The sequence below is a fragment of the Sipha flava genome, unplaced genomic scaffold, assembly GCF_003268045.1.
Source record: "Sipha flava isolate LNK unplaced genomic scaffold, YSA_version1 35a_pilon_pilon, whole genome shotgun sequence".
NCBI lineage: Eukaryota > Metazoa > Arthropoda > Insecta > Hemiptera > Aphididae > Sipha > Sipha flava.
The window spans coordinates 1,625,224-1,641,487 of record NW_020273058.1 but is presented as its reverse complement, the minus strand read 5'-3'; the positions used below and the strand labels follow the sequence as shown (position 1 = coordinate 1,641,487).

The 16,264-nt window shown below is 29.2% G+C and overlaps 2 protein-coding genes across 3 annotated transcripts; one reads left to right on the top strand and one right to left on the bottom strand.

Moving 5' to 3' along the window:
- The first annotated feature begins 1,362 nt into the window (after positions 1 to 1,362).
- Positions 1,363 to 5,846, top strand: LOC112687643 (tectonin beta-propeller repeat-containing protein). Its single transcript, XM_025560474.1, has 10 exons — positions 1,363 to 1,853; positions 3,241 to 3,423; positions 3,701 to 3,853; positions 3,976 to 4,068; positions 4,161 to 4,341; positions 4,411 to 4,613; positions 4,678 to 4,803; positions 5,183 to 5,295; positions 5,360 to 5,563; positions 5,625 to 5,846. Exons 1-10 carry the CDS (start codon positions 1,554 to 1,556, stop codon positions 5,749 to 5,751), a joined length of 1,683 nt encoding a protein of 560 aa, XP_025416259.1. The 5' UTR covers positions 1,363 to 1,553; the 3' UTR covers positions 5,752 to 5,846.
- Positions 5,847 to 8,815: 2,969 nt separating this feature from the next.
- On the bottom strand, positions 8,816 to 10,656 carry LOC112687657 (RISC-loading complex subunit tarbp2-like). 2 transcript variants are annotated; one of them, XM_025560502.1, is made up of 4 exons: positions 10,337 to 10,656; positions 9,797 to 10,010; positions 9,352 to 9,727; positions 8,816 to 9,290 (listed from the first exon to the last, which is right to left on the bottom strand). In XM_025560502.1, exons 2-4 carry the CDS (start codon positions 9,981 to 9,983, stop codon positions 8,828 to 8,830), a joined length of 1,026 nt encoding a protein of 341 aa, XP_025416287.1. In that variant the 5' UTR covers positions 9,984 to 10,010; positions 10,337 to 10,656; the 3' UTR covers positions 8,816 to 8,827. The 2 variants fall into 2 exon arrangements, with proteins under 2 accessions (XP_025416287.1, XP_025416288.1); XM_025560503.1 differs by having other exon boundaries at positions 10,534 to 10,656.
- Between the last annotated feature and the right edge of the window lie 5,608 nt (positions 10,657 to 16,264).

Genomic DNA, 16,264 nt, shown 5'->3' with positions numbered 1-16,264 from the left:
AACGACGCGGAACACAATCGATATCTATAGGTAACATAAACTTTGTCTTCACAAATTTTACAAAATAATACACTTTTATCATTTGAAAAAATATTAGGACCATATAAATTAACATAGGTTTGGAGCCGATTTGACAAATTTTGTTTAACTTTAGGCATTTTTAAACACGATAAATACGATAGTTCACGATCAAACGCACACGCAACACGCAAATGACGGCAGAACGCAGACAACTAAAATAAAATATTATATTTTAAATAATATATTATTATTATTATTATTATTATTATTATTTATATTATATTATATATATGAAATTCTTGTTTACGAAAACATATGCAACGCGAAACAACACGAAACCTAACGAAATGACAAAACAATACGAAATAATTGTTTCGTGTCCTTTGATTTCGTCAATTTACCGCCTCGTCCGTGAAACACTACGAAACTGTTTTCACGAAAAACCTATACACACTATTCACAAAATTAAACGAAAACGTGAAAACACGAAACGCGAAACATGCAAAGTGTGGAGCTACATTTACTAATATATGTTCCATGAAATTTGTGTCTACTGTATAATATTAATTAATTAAGTCTTATCTTTAATTATATAAGTATCCTATTTAAAATCTTACTAAAATATAAATAATAATTTTTAAGAACTCCGTATACCAGATACGAGCTTAGCTATTTACTTATTGTTATCATGTAATAAAAAAAAAAGTGCATCGGAAACTTTTCTATGGGCAGAAAATGTAAAAATAATACGTTGCTGGCGTACACAATTATGTACAATATTGTAATGCATTTTATAATACATATTACTAAGAATGTTAGAAAATAATTTAAAAAAAAAAATGAATGTACTTCCAGTTTTGTAAAAAAAATTACCTAATTTTACAACAAATGTTGTTTTAAGTTAGGTATAACAATTGTCTATAATCTAAATTAAACATACACTGGTATGTCCTTTAACATAAACCAGTTTAACACACAAATTATTGATAAACATTAGTGTTTATAAAAATATAAACAAATGCAGAAATGTAATGATGTTACAAAAATAAGTGTCTTGAAGTTAGATCATATTTTTATTAATTACTAAGTTCATCTATATGTATATGGTTAGATTAGGTGGTTAACGCGCCAGGTACACATAGTTAATTTAAAACAATTGTTCCGTCATTACATACTAATTGTTACTGATAATTATAAACAGAAATTAATTTATTGACGAAAAAATCAAATTGTTCAGTTCTGGGTAAAAAAGTACCGCAAACCGTTTGGAGATGATGATGCGAACGCAGGCACGTCTCCGCATGCACGCGACGCATGCTTTACAGTTGTGAGGGTGGTTTAGCAGTACGCTCGCAAGTTGCAAACATTTTACACGTATTATGTTATTGATTTTTTGCGCTGTTAACAGAAATATAACCGTAATGTCTGCCGAAGTGTATTCGCTTTGTATCACGATGTAACTGACTCACGCATTATAATATATGTATCTATTATTTACTCGTAAACTTCGCGTGTGAGCGTTTTTTTTTTTTATGTACATAAGCCATACTAAAGTATGTATATTGGATAATTCTAATACCCTGTCTGCATACATAATAATGAACAAAGAAGAACAACAATATTTATTGGCCATTAACAACTATGGTAGGATTTTCACATTGTCCACGTTTGACGATCAATGGAAACCATTTCCGTACGTTGGTATGGACTTGAAACATATTTCCGCGATTGAAAATTATATCTGGTCCATCGGAGGAGACAATCAGACGTATCTTTTGGTACACAATTTGAACGAAACAATACGGATAAAAGAAGAGGTGTTCGAAAACGAGGTTATTGAGAAAATCTTATGATAAATAATGTAAATAATTTTCAAGCTTAACGTAAAAAATAGGAAGTTTTATGAGTTTAACTATAAACAGGAAACGGATTTTTTTATTGTTCTATCAATTATAACTAGCATATTTTTTTTAAATTTTTTTTTTTTAATTAAACAATTTTTTTCATTAATCAATAATAGATATGCTTGAAAAACTATTAAATTTTCAAGATATTTTGTCAAATCAAAATTATTTAATCAATATTTTCAAAAAACACCCAAGAAAACATGAAAGCTTTATATATCTATAAATAACACACAAAAATCTTAAAATTACACCATTTAATGCAAACAGTAATATAAGGATTCAGTGAAAATTGAAAACGAAAATTCGATTTAGTCAAATACCGGTATGTCCTTTTTTTTGTAATTTTTCGTTAGTTTTTTCTAATTATTCGAAAACTGTCCAAAAATTTATTCTCCTAAAGTCTTACTAGATAGTATTTACTATTTATAACTTCAATGACCTTGATTATTAGAGCTTTCATGATCAAAATTGTGTATTTAGACCAAGCGCGGATTCATAACCAAGATCTGGGAGGGTCTAACTGTAACAACAATAAAACTTGTACATACATAATAGTTTAAATTATATATATAAAATTATATATGTAAGTATATTATAAACATTATATAATAATATTTATTTAATTATAATAATCAATAAAAAATATTTATAGATTTGCTTATTAATAGAGTAAAAAGCCGGTATTACATAATAAAATCAATACGTCTATTAATATCATTTAGTGCATCTATTGCTGTTGATCTTAGCGTTTTTAACGTGTTTTTTAACTAAACTCATCATCGTTCTCAGAATGTCTGAGGGGGACAAAGTCCCTCGGGTCTCTCTCTGGATCCGTCCCTGATTCGGATAAAAAAAAAAACATCATAGTAAAACCAATATAATTTTAGTTTTAAACCGAATTTTTAAATTAATCTATCAATCATGATGAAAAGTAAAAATGCATACCTAATAACACACATAATTTATTTTGATTTAAATTATTAGGATGTTACAAAATATTTACATATGTGAAAAAATTATTAAACTGGTATCAAATATAACTAACTATATAAGTTAAAATATGCAATTTTAATCATGAAAATATTAAATCAATGTCCCCGTGATTATATCAAACTAATGTATGTTTTTATTATTTCATTTTTAGTGCATAATTGTTTATTAGTTATAGCTTATAGTGTTAAAACTTATATAATAACTCAATGACTTCTAGTAGCTTGGGACCCTAGAATCTAGATCTATAACTGCCAAATCCTGAATGTTTTACTTTTATTAAATATATTCATTATTTTAATGTATAAGTATTTTCGTTTAGAGGTGGATGCCAGGAGGGAGTTTTTCCAAGAGACTATTACCTACTGACAGATATTGTTGGTCATCAGAAAACGGCAAAGAGGAAAAGTTAAAAGAAAATATCAAGTTACCCTCTTTTGTCTGGCAGTGGGAACATGAATGGAAGTTGGAGACCACATTTGAGGATACAGATTTAGATGATGACGTAAGCGAATGCTGTAAATGAAATATTATATTATTATTTATACTTTGTAATATTTATTTTTCAATCTGTAACTAACACATGAATTAGTAACTTCTTCCCATTAATATGTTTTTCAATTAAAAATTTGAAATATTGCCTCTTGACATGTTTCTGACTTCTAAATCTATATTTATTATACATTATAGATATTTTTCTGTTTTTATTTTTATTAACTGGTTGACTATTTTATAAATACTTTAGTATTTATTGATAAAAAATACCCTATTCGTTATTTCAGGGATGGACATATGCAGTTGAATTCTGCGCCAAATTTTATCCATTTAAGCGTTGGAATTCCTGTGTCAGAAGAAGAAAATGGTATCGAAATCGTATATATACTGGCACAAATTCTTGGTGTATAATATCTCCTCTCCATAAAGATTTTACACAGGTAGTATGATTTGGCACACATTATTAAACATTCATATTATATATATAATAGTATACTTCATTATATTTTAAATATATTAGACAAAATAAAATATCTATACATTTATATATAATTGGTTTTAGGAACCATTTATTTGCGTGAGTGTTGGAGGCCACAAAATTGCTGGTGCCCAGTTTGGTGTCATGATGGTATGGGCTGTTACAGCACAAGGAAGGGTAATTACAAATAAATATTTTTATAAATTACATTTTTAGTACTAATGATGTATAAATACAAAATATTTGTTCTAAAAGATTTTACCTTGCAGATTTTTTATCGGAAAAACGTGAACAAAATGTGGCCAGAAGGAAGTTTATGGGCTTGTGTTTCAACAAAAGAAGGCAGTGAATCGAGGTATATTGATTGTGGGCCATCAGGTTCTGTTTGGGTGGTTTTATGGAATGGTATAATATTGGTCAGAAAAGAAGTCAGTGCTAAAACACCACAAGGTATTAAGCAGTAGAAAAATTATTATTTTTCTTTTCGTTTCTATTATAAATATATTTGATATTTTAAAGGTAAAGAGTGGATTACTGTCGAATCGCCAGAATCTGATTCAAAAATCACTCAGTTATCTGTTGGATTTCTATCAGTATGGGCAATTACAAATGATTCTAGAGTATGGTATAGAAATGGAATTGATGAAAATCTCAATGAAGGAACTGCTTGGGTTAAATTAAACACATTCATGTTTTCTGTGTCTGTGACGCCAAATGATCAAGTAAATTTGATTAGATAAGAAATTAAATTTCAATATTTAATAAGTTAATTTTGAATACAAAAAGGTATTTTCAGTGGGATTAGATAGACATTTATATTTTAGGAGTGAGGTATCTAAAAACAATCCTACAGGGAAGAAGTGGGTTCATATACAAGCGTCTATTGAAAATGAACAACCTAAAATGTATGAGGTAATTTTCCAAAATTTTTTAAAATAATATAGAATATTAGCTTCAAGTATTTAATAATATTTATGTTACTTATTTGATATTATTAATCAAAAATAATCTAAATTACTAAATTGTATTCAATTGATTTGTATATGTTCTATATATAGGTATATCTACACAAAATATGTTTAAAAATATTTATTTTTGTTATAATAATGTGTACCTGATAGTTTTGGTTAATATTCAGTACAATAATGGTATATAGATAAAGCATTAAATATAATTGTTAACTAATTTATAGTTAAATATATTAAACTTATAGTTTGGGATTGATTTAAGAATAAAAATGTTAGACTAAAAATTAAACCTATGTACCTAATTACTAATTGTACTTCTGTAGAAAAGACATGAAAAAATAGAACATTGGGCTGTATCATCATCATTCACTGAACCTTCACATTCTGCTCCAACCCGTCTCACTGTAAATGTTTCAAATAATTCTTTAAACTTGTAGTAAGTAAATAACAAAATATATTGCAATGAATTACATACTATTTAATCGCTATCAATTTTTTAGTGCTAAAGAAATTAAGGCTTCTCAGCGTAGAGTTTCTGCTTGGAGTCCTAAGCATAGTATTGGATCTTTACTTGGTATGGAGGCTAAACCAGATTCATTTATTGAAGTACAAAGTAACATGATGACTCAAAAACCAAAAACTATATTTTGGAGTTCTGTAGTAGCAGGTTCAATTGATCCAGATATATGTTTTATATCTCAATGGTAGTATAAATATTATTAATAAATTACAATTTCTTAAAAATTAACAACATATTTATTTTAGGTTTAATTCACCTAAAGATAAAGAAAATATTCTTAAAACCAAATGGAGGCAAGAAATATTGGAAAAATTAATTGAATTAAAAATCCAAGAAAAAAAAATTCAAAATTTCTATATTTCAGGATTATAAAATAAATTTGTTGAACTCTAAAATCCTTTCAATGTTATCTTTCGTATATATAAATAATATATAATACTTTCGAAGAAATTATAATTTTGCTTACAGGTATTTAGTCATTTGATCTCTAATTTAAGAATAAAACCAAGAGAAAATATTGTTATTAGTTTATTATAATTTGATTATGTATTTATACACTTTTATACTCAAATAATGTATTAGTATTTAAATTTTATAATTTGTTTTGTATTTCAAATAACAATTTGTGTAATATAATGAAATTTTGTAAAAAAAAAAAAATTATACCAATTATATTTGTCCGTAAAGATATTTCTAACCCTATAATTAAATATAAAAAAAAGTTAGGTATTTGGGTAACATACTAAGGATAGCACCAGGTTTTACTAGGGCATAATATATAATAGTAATGAAACACCACCATTTTGCGACTCATTCATCATTTATCATTAAAGAGTGTATATCTTACGTATAACGTATTAGTTTTTAGTTAAGTTTTCAAAGTGGAACTAAAATCAAGAATACATAAACATAATTATTATAAATTGTTATTAGATACATAATTAAATACAATAAACTATAATATACTATAAACTAATTATAGTATATATATATATATATAAAACAGAAATAAATTTCAAAATCCAATTTTTTAATGCCAAGCATATATAGAATAATATAATATTAACTACTATTTGATCATAATATTAAATTTTAATATTTATGACATTCGCTCGTCGTACACCGTGGCGTTATGATCGTTCACTCTCGTTCCACAGTGTTTTTTTCTTTTCTGTCAACTAAAAAGTGTCCGTTAATCTTGGAATTAATTCCAATCGTTCCATTGTGTCACGCTGATGCCAATTCTGCTGCTCTTCGGAAGTCACAGAGTGTTTTCTACCCATCAACGGTGAAAATTTGGTAATTTTAATTAATTAATCATCTACTCATCAATCCCATCGGTCTCTAATTATAGCAGGTAATACTTATCTTCGAACTCCCCGGCCCAGCCGGCGGTCGTTTTAACCTTATCTTAAATAATAATGACCCGCACCGATAATAGACCGTCATCGAGCAGTTCTCACGCTACCAATAATCATACGAACACAATAAAACCAAATCTGTCTAATAATAATTCGAATCGTACACAGAACGTTTCAACTTTATTAAATAATTCAAATGATGTCTTTACGGACGATGATCCTAATGACCCAGATTTTAAATTAGTCACAAATAAATCAAAATGTAATCTTTCTTCTACCAACTCAACCGGAAAATACGACAAAAAGAAAACAAAACCCGTCTTTGTTAGTTCAAATAAATTTAACCCTCTCCAAGTACCGGATAATGCTAATGATAATGAAAACACTATGGAAACGAATAATGACGTCCAACCAAACCACATTCCGTTACCTCCACCAATATTTGTACGAAACGTTTCTGATTTCATTAAATTAAGAAATCATTTAATAAAGCTGATTGGTCCACAAACCTTCAGCTTTTAGTCATCAGCCAATAACCTAAAAATTAACACTTCCAACCCTGACTCGTATAGAGAAGTCCTGAAAAAAATAATAAGAAATACTATAAATAATATAAAATAAGAAAATACCTGAAAACAGGTAATGCCGAATATCACACCTATCAAGCCCGTGAAAATAAAGCTTTTCGTATTGTCATCCGTAACTTGCATCCGTCTTTTTCAACTTCCGAAGTAGATGCTGCCATTGAAGATATCGGATATTCTGTCCGCCAAGTTTCTAATGTTATCCACAAATCTACAAAATTCCCCCTCCCAATATTTTTTGTTGATCTTGAACCCGCTCAAATTAACAATGAGATTTTCAAATTGACCTCACTGCTTCATACCAAAATAAAGGTAGAAGAGCCACATAAAAGACGTGAAATCATTCAATGTTCTAAGTGTCAAGAATATGGCCACTCGAAAGAATATTGTGCTCATTCTCCTAGATGTGTTCGTTGTGCTGATTTTCATCCCACTACACAGTGTACTCAATCAAAAGATACTCCTCCAACCTGCGCCTTATGTAGAGGAAACCATACCGCAAACTACCGAGGGTGTTCAGCAATAGCATGGCAATATGGGTAATCGAGGGGCAGTCGCCTTTCAGTTTTTTGGGTGGTGGGTGGGCAAGGCCGTATCTAAAAAATTTTTTCGGGAGGCTTCCAAAATAAATATATTGTAATTTTATTGAAATAAGATTTTAACTTTAGATATTTGGTTTAAAATAAGTCAGAAAAAGATTTAATCTTCTTTTATTAAAATTATTTTCATATGTTATTATGATAAAAAATTTAAACCTTGGCTAATTAAGTTAAAAAATTTTGGAAATTATAAAAATGTGTATTTTTAGGCAATACAAACTAAATAAAAAACTGAAATCTAATTGTAGGTCTCTACGCAAAGATATTGAGTATTCTCAATTGCAGTGTTTACACACTGTATATGTATATATAAGTAAGTATTGAATATTTTAAACATTATAAATGTTTTGCATTTCTGATGACTATTATGTTTAACAAAAGTTCAAATGTATTCTAAGAGACCACATTATATTTAAGGAATAAGCATCATATAAATTTGACAAAAAAGAAAAAAAAGAACATTTTTCTAAAAAGTTTCTAATTCCATAAAATGTTTATATATTTATTTGGAATTATAACTATAATATAATATATAAATATTATACTATTTATATAACTATAACACATATAATATAGAAATAATTAAAATATTTATGTCCTGAGTGTTATTCATGTTAATTTAGTAGAGTTCTACTTACTGTCCATTTCAACACAATTTTAATTTATTTATCAAACCTAAATGCATTTTAATTTTTTTTTTTTTAGTATTTAATTTATCATTAGATATATAAGTAAATAATAAACAATTTTACAATGTGTTAACTCTAATGTAACATTTATTATAATACATTTTTAATATAAAGTCTTTTATCACTCATTTGCATGAAAAGTACAAAAATATATCTTACATCATAATATGATAGATTGTTTGTTTAATTTATAAAACAATTTTAGTTTATACAAATTAATTAATTGTCAATGACTTTAATGCTCTGTTATTTAATATACATTTAAAAAATATCAATGATCTATAAGCTGCTTCTAATTGAGCTTCTTCATAACTGATAGAAGATTCACCGTGAAATGCCACTGTGATGGGAGTAGATACTTGGAGAGAAGTTTGATATGTACCCTTGTTTGAAAGTTCTTCAAAATCAATAAAAGATGCTGTTAATCCTTGTTCAACAGTAAAATTGTCTAAAATTTGTTTTGTATTACATGAATACAATTGTTCATCATTCATTTCTTTCAACTCATTACAATAAGGACCTTCAGTCAATGGCAAATGTCTATGAATTTCAGGTAACCGATGGAATTGAGAGCTAGATTTTGAATTTTTCAAGCCACTTAAATTACTGGACTCATGACGAACAAAGTCATCTACATTATCAGCTGTTCGAGAGGTATTTCTTAGATCTGACTGAATGCTACAAACAAAAAATTATAATTAAAATTGAAATATAATTCAATTATATATTAATTGATTACTTTTTTAACATCAAATATAGATTATTAGCAGCAAGACGTTTGGCAATTTTTTTAGACTTGCCTACCCCATGTTGCTTATATTCGGACACATTACATGAAACAGTGAACAGACGTTGATGTGGAAGGCCATCTTCACATTCTGTTATATAGACCGGGGGAGGAAGATGAAGAGATGTACAAAGTTCTTGGAGCATGCCAATTGGGTTTCGTTCATCATTGTCTCCAAAATTCATTGTTTCAAAAGTTTCATTCAAATCTGAAGTACCATCAATTTGTGATTCTAATAGAGGATCAGTATATAACTCAGGGAATTCTTTATGAATAATTCTTAACAAAGCCTTTGCAGCATTTTGTTTAGCTTCTTTTTTTGATTTTCCTAAGTATAATTTGTACTTTAATGTACACAAATTTTTTTTTAAAATAGATCAAATAAAATAAAACTAACCTTGACCATAAGCAACAAAGCGGCCGTCTGTAACACGATATTGAAATGATGGTGCACTTATAGCGCCTTCAATTTGAAGTAATTCATACTGAACAGTGCGAACACCTTGTTTATTTAATATATCTTGAAGTAGAGTAACAGATGTTTTATCATTATCAAATTTTATAATATTTGTAGGACAATCCATTTCAATTATAGGTACATATAAATTAAGCTGAAAACATGAAATTTGCAAATTAATTAGTTAAAAATAGTTCAAGGTGCTAGTAAATTAAAGATAAAATAAAATATATAGAATGAAGTTTATGGAGAGATAAAGTGATTTTATTTACTTCAAAGTAGAATATAATTGTTATTATTTACATTTTATACAGAGTTAGTTTTTAACTTCATTAATTTTTATTTTATAACAATATTATTGTACTTTTCAAAAGAAAAATGATAATCTTAGCCTAATATATAAAAAAGGTATCACATATTTTAAATCTTTATAATGAAATTAAGAAACTATTGTATTTATTTAAAATTTCATGTGCTTACCAAAATACTAAAGTAACTTAATTATATTTGACCTTTCAAGAAGTTCAAAATAATTGTTTTTTGTGATCAGTGGACACTACTTATGCATATATTCATCTGATACATTTTGTTATATTATTATGAAATTAAATAAATTCTTTTATCTTAAGCATAGATAACATGTTATCTATGGTTTTAATATGTGCTAAATTGCATACCTTGTAAGAACGAACTTAAAATATATTACTGCAAATAGTCGCGGCAAATAGAATTGAGCATAATCAATTCTACTCACTAGGAATGCACGATAAGGCCCCGGTCACAACTAAAAACAGTAGAGCGTTACATGTGACATTGGCGCCAGAGGCGGATTTTATCACTAACTAAGGGAGAGGCTAATGGAGGTTTAAGAATTTAGTTAGTAGGTTTTTTAAATCTATATAAAATTTTAAATTACAAAATATGTTTTTGAGTCCCTCATAAGTAAGTCATTTTTTTCACAATATTGACAAAGTTTAAATAGTTACATTATTGGTATCAATTTTAATCAAAAACCATTTTAAAATATAGGTAAATACATATAATTAACAACAAAAGTAAGTTATTTATTTATAAAAAAATATATAAAATAGGTACCATATTCATTAATAACCAATGAAGATATTTTATTATAATTATTAATATATGATAATACTTTGCTTTGTAAAATAGATAGCTTAATCTCAGGGGGGAGCTAATGCCTCCTTAGCCATCCCCTTAAACCCGCCAGTGAATGGCGCCATAGATAATAGAATGGTTACATGTACACTCGTGAGCATTTTTGTGCATCGCACATCGTGAGCATGTGAGCATGCGTGAACATTCGTATGAATTTTGTTTGTTTGTGTATACAAAATGTGCGATGCATACCATGCGGTGAACGATATTTACCCATTCGATTCCTATTCCAGCTTTCAGTTGTTTTTCAGTAGCCAATAATTTTTTAAATTTATATTGAGTGAAGTACATACCTATGTTAAATTACATTAAAAGCAGGGGCGTCATTTCAACTTTTCAATAGGGATGCAAACATTTGAATCAGACCAATTGTTCCCTCCACCAGGCCAATTATATATCCTGTTTATTTAGCGGAGCGACTTGCAATCTCTCACATCGGCGCGGCGGAGGCATATTTTTTTTATAAATAGAATGGTTACGCAACGAGTTTTGATAAAATGTAATACTGTAATAGATGTATTCAATACTTCAATAGAACAATAGGTACTTATGAAAAACTCGCACCATTACAGCGCGTTTGCATCTTACATTTTATCGACGACGGCGCAATTATAACATTTTATACGGGCCAACCAAACATTTAAAAAAATAGGGCTGCCAATGTATAGTCTGAATCCCCCAAATGACGCCCCTGATTAAAAGTTAAATTTAAGTGTCTTTAATTGATTTAATTTAACAATAGTTTAAAGTTGTAATAAATAATGAATGTCCAGCTTCAAGTGTGTGCTGCAGCTTTTATAGTAATGCGTGAAGTGATTAAAAAAAACACTCGACGTGATCGCCGCTGGTGGATTTCAAAAATGTACAAGAACAATACAGATAGATGATTAAATTTGCTAAATGATATACAGGGGCAGCTCCAAAACCTTGATTAGGTATAATTTTACAAAATTGTAAAACAAAAAGAAAACAACAAATTTTATTACCGTCACAGCGCGCATTGTATTGTATCCCTGTCCAGTATTTAGAACTGCTGTAACCACTTCTGTATTTATGCACACCGACGATGAATTATTACATTTAGTTGTTATGACTTATAATTTGTTGCACATCATACACTAAAAAATAAATTCGGAATAAAAACCATTTTTTTTTTCATTTATTAAAGTAAGATCTTTAAATGAGCAGCCAAAAAATGGGTGGTTGATTTTCTGAATCGAATCAAATAAATTATTTATATTAACAATACGTCTACCGCCACAAATTAACCTAGTAAAAAGAAATTAGAAAAGTATATTATATAATAGGCAGTCTTGTAAAACATTCGAATACAAGTTTTTGAATACTTGTATTTAAATACAATAGCCAATTTTGAATTTGAAGACTTGAAAAATTAATGTAATAAAAGTTAATTTTTAAATGTTAATAAACTAGTTCAAGTGATAATGACAATTCCAATTTCTTCTACAACGTGTGAACGCTCCTTTTCAGCTATGCGTAGATTTAAAAATTGGTTACGCACTAAAATAGGCCAAGAAAGATTTGTTAAGTTATCTACGCTTAGCATTGAGAGATCTGACCAATAAAATAGATGGAAAAATTATATTGGAAAAATTTGCATCATCAAACAGGAAATTAATTCTTGTTTAATATATTATTAATAATAACATATTATTATAACTTATAATATAATTACTTTTAAATATTCATTAATAAAAATTAAAAATTATGGCAACGCAGTTGATTATAGTATTAGGGGGTGTGGGGGCAAAGCCATGAAAACATGATGACAGACACACAAAAAAAAATACACATACCTACTACTGAATTATACACATTATACTGAATAATATATAATATTATATAATAATATGATATTAATAATGATTTATTAGCAGCTGTGTATCATTATTATTCTACAGCTATAATATTGGTATGTAATTGATTTCTTATCGCCTGTATAATAGTCACGGCTAAGATTCTCGGAAATCCATATAGCGTACCCACAAGTCACTATATTTTGTGATTCAAAATATTTCAACCCCTATGCGGCTATGAAAGTCCCAAAAAGCGGAAGAAAAATTCACTCAGTACCAAAAGCCCGATTTTAATTTTGAAAACATATTTAAATTCATTATTCTGTTTTCTAGGTTAGAAGAAGGTAGGAAATGGATTTTCGATTCTTTCTATTGTTTAATTATTAGAGTACCTAATTAATTTTCTTTTTTCCAAAATTCACTTTTACTTTATTGTTACTAAAAAAACATAAAATAAAAAATTAATTTCTTACATAACACGAACAATAAATAAACAATAAATAATAAACAATAAACAATAAATCCAAACATTTTTTCAAAATTAAAATTTATGTACTTCTGGAAGTGTATTTTTTTTTCTTTTGCTTATTGGTATAAATGCACGAAAAAACGAGCCACTTTCAACCGCCTTAATTCAAAAGATAATTTGCTATTCCAGTCCATTTTTTTTCAAAAAAAAATGTACTTAACTATCTAAAATAGTTTTATAGCTTTATTCGTATGAAATAATAAATATTTAATATTTATTCTCATTGGAATACGGACGCACAACACATAATCAAAATAACCGTCCATACGATACCTAACTCAAATGCGCGCGGTGTTTTTTTGAGCAAAGTTAAAATACCGACAGTGATCTGCTCGCCATGCGACCTATTCGACGAACGTTGATGAATGAACCGGAATGCTCACGCACACGTTTACACGCTCGTTACAATGGGTCGCATGCGAACATACGTGAGAATTCTTCACTTTTGTTCGATCGTGTGTACGCGACTTTAGATCATATACGATGTGATTGTGGCGACGTAAATAACGCACCGCGAGTCGTTCAAGTTGTTTATACCGGCAGTACACATTCGCCGAGACAGTCTCGGTGAGATTCTCGACAAGAATTTAGATCAGGCGAGGAAGCGCGAGTGCACGCAGTACATTCTCGCTCTCGGCTTTAGCCAAGTTATTGGTAAATTCATTGAAACAGTCACACATGTTAAAAAGCACAAAAAAAAAAAAAGCACGAGTATGAACTAGGTGCTCTTGTGTTCACGTCTCGAGTGGCCTCGGGTCCCTTTGACTCGGGCACAAAATTCCGCCTTCTGACCGAGCGCCGTCGAGGAGAGGAGAGGCGAGGCGAGCGAGGTAAGGCGACAAGAGCACGTCTAGTTCACTCTCGTGATTGGTTGCTCTCGTGATATCTCGGCGAATGTGTACTGCCGGCATATATATATTACAATATTGTCAGTGGATAAGGGGAAATCCCATGTTCTAGAATATTCGATAGTTATCTTGTTAGGGTAATTTCGAAAATGTTCTAGAACAATCGACGCTTATATATACCGGCTGGTCAGACGCTCAGTTAGTCAAACGAACAAACACAACACACATACCGATACTTACACTCGACAACCAAACCGTAAACTGATCCAAACAAACCAAATATCTTGGCGTCACTATCGGGCGCATACTCACCTTCGGAAAACATGTCCTAAACATAACTAAAAAGGTTACCCGCATACGTGGAATGCTTTACTCCATACTAAATCAAACTAGCCCCATCCCAATCAAAACAAAGTTTAACATACTCAAACTCTACGTGTCTCATATTCTCACATATGCTTGCTCCTCCTGGGTACCCTTTATCGGTCCCAGTCTCTGGAGACGCATTGAATCTGTCCAAAAAATCGTACTCCATTCACTCTCAATTCAAAACGATGTTTTATAAAAACTACTCTGGCCATGACCACGTCCGCCTCCTAGGAAAAACGTACTCCTCTCCAACTACCAACTAACTACTCAAACCTTACCCACTCAATTGGACAGACCAACCAAACTAACCTTTACCATATAATTAAATTAAATTATGAGTGATTTTTATTACCTAAATCCCGCATAATGAATGGAGTCATACGAATAATTTGTGAAGCCAACATAACAGTAGGATCGCACTAATATGCGCATGGTGTCTATCATTCATTTTTGGCGCAGATATTAATTATTGAACAAGATCACAATTAATATAATTATCACAGTATAAGTCGTACTTTACAATGGTCAATCACAGAGGTCAGTCTTAGCTCTGACACTCTTTAACATCTATACCCATGATTTCCCAAGTACAATATCTAATATTGTACACATTACCCGGCTAAAGTAACTTAAGTCATTGTGTTATGGCTAATGTAAAATATTATTAATAAATTTATAATTATATTTTCAATGGCGTATTTAAGGGGGGGGGGGGCGAAAGGGGCAAATGCCCCAAGTGACAAAATATTCTAACTTTTATTATTAATGTGTTCATGATTTTTTTTTTAATTTTTACACCTTTATCGGTATTGTTAAGTATTTTAAAAAATATTTTTGAGCATCTATTAAGAAATTAAAAAAATTATATTATACCTAGTCACCTTTGTTTTTGCTTTTGAACTGAGGACTGCTGTTTTCACATTACTACCACCCGCCCCCCATACCTAGTCACCTAGATAATACTGAAATAGCAAAATAGGTTTATTTTAAATTATATTATATTAAATTTATTATTTGATGATATAATATTTTCGTTCAATTTTTATATTATTTATATTTTTACTCGGATACACAGAACGTATTATTCACACTTAAAAAGTTTATAAAAGGAGTAAAATTGTACCTAAAAGTGTTCAATGTATGATTAGATTTATAAAAGAAAATAGTTTAGTTGAAGTATATCGTTATATTGATATTGCTCTAAGGATGCTATTATGTACACCTTCAAGTAATAATTCAACGGAAAAAATCATTTCATTAAAAAGGGTCAAAACTTATTTAAGATCAACAACGGGAGAAAATCGTCTTAATGAGCAATTCTCAACATTTATATATATATATAATAAAAACATAATTTGTAATTTACACATATAATATATTTTATTTCACAAAAAGATTTTAAAAAATGATACTGCCGGCCATTAATGGTCCTCTTCAGTGACGTATACATAACTTTTGTATGGTGGGGGGGAGGGTGATCATTTGCAAACATATCATTATTTTTATTTACGTCTCCAACGCCCTTACACTAAAAACATTATTAAATAACGTTTAAAAAAAGGACTAGGGGGATCTGACCCCTACATTGTATACGTCACTGGTCCTCTCAATATATTAAAAATTATATAAAAAGTACAATACTCAATAATTTGTTTGTTTTGTCCTGGTT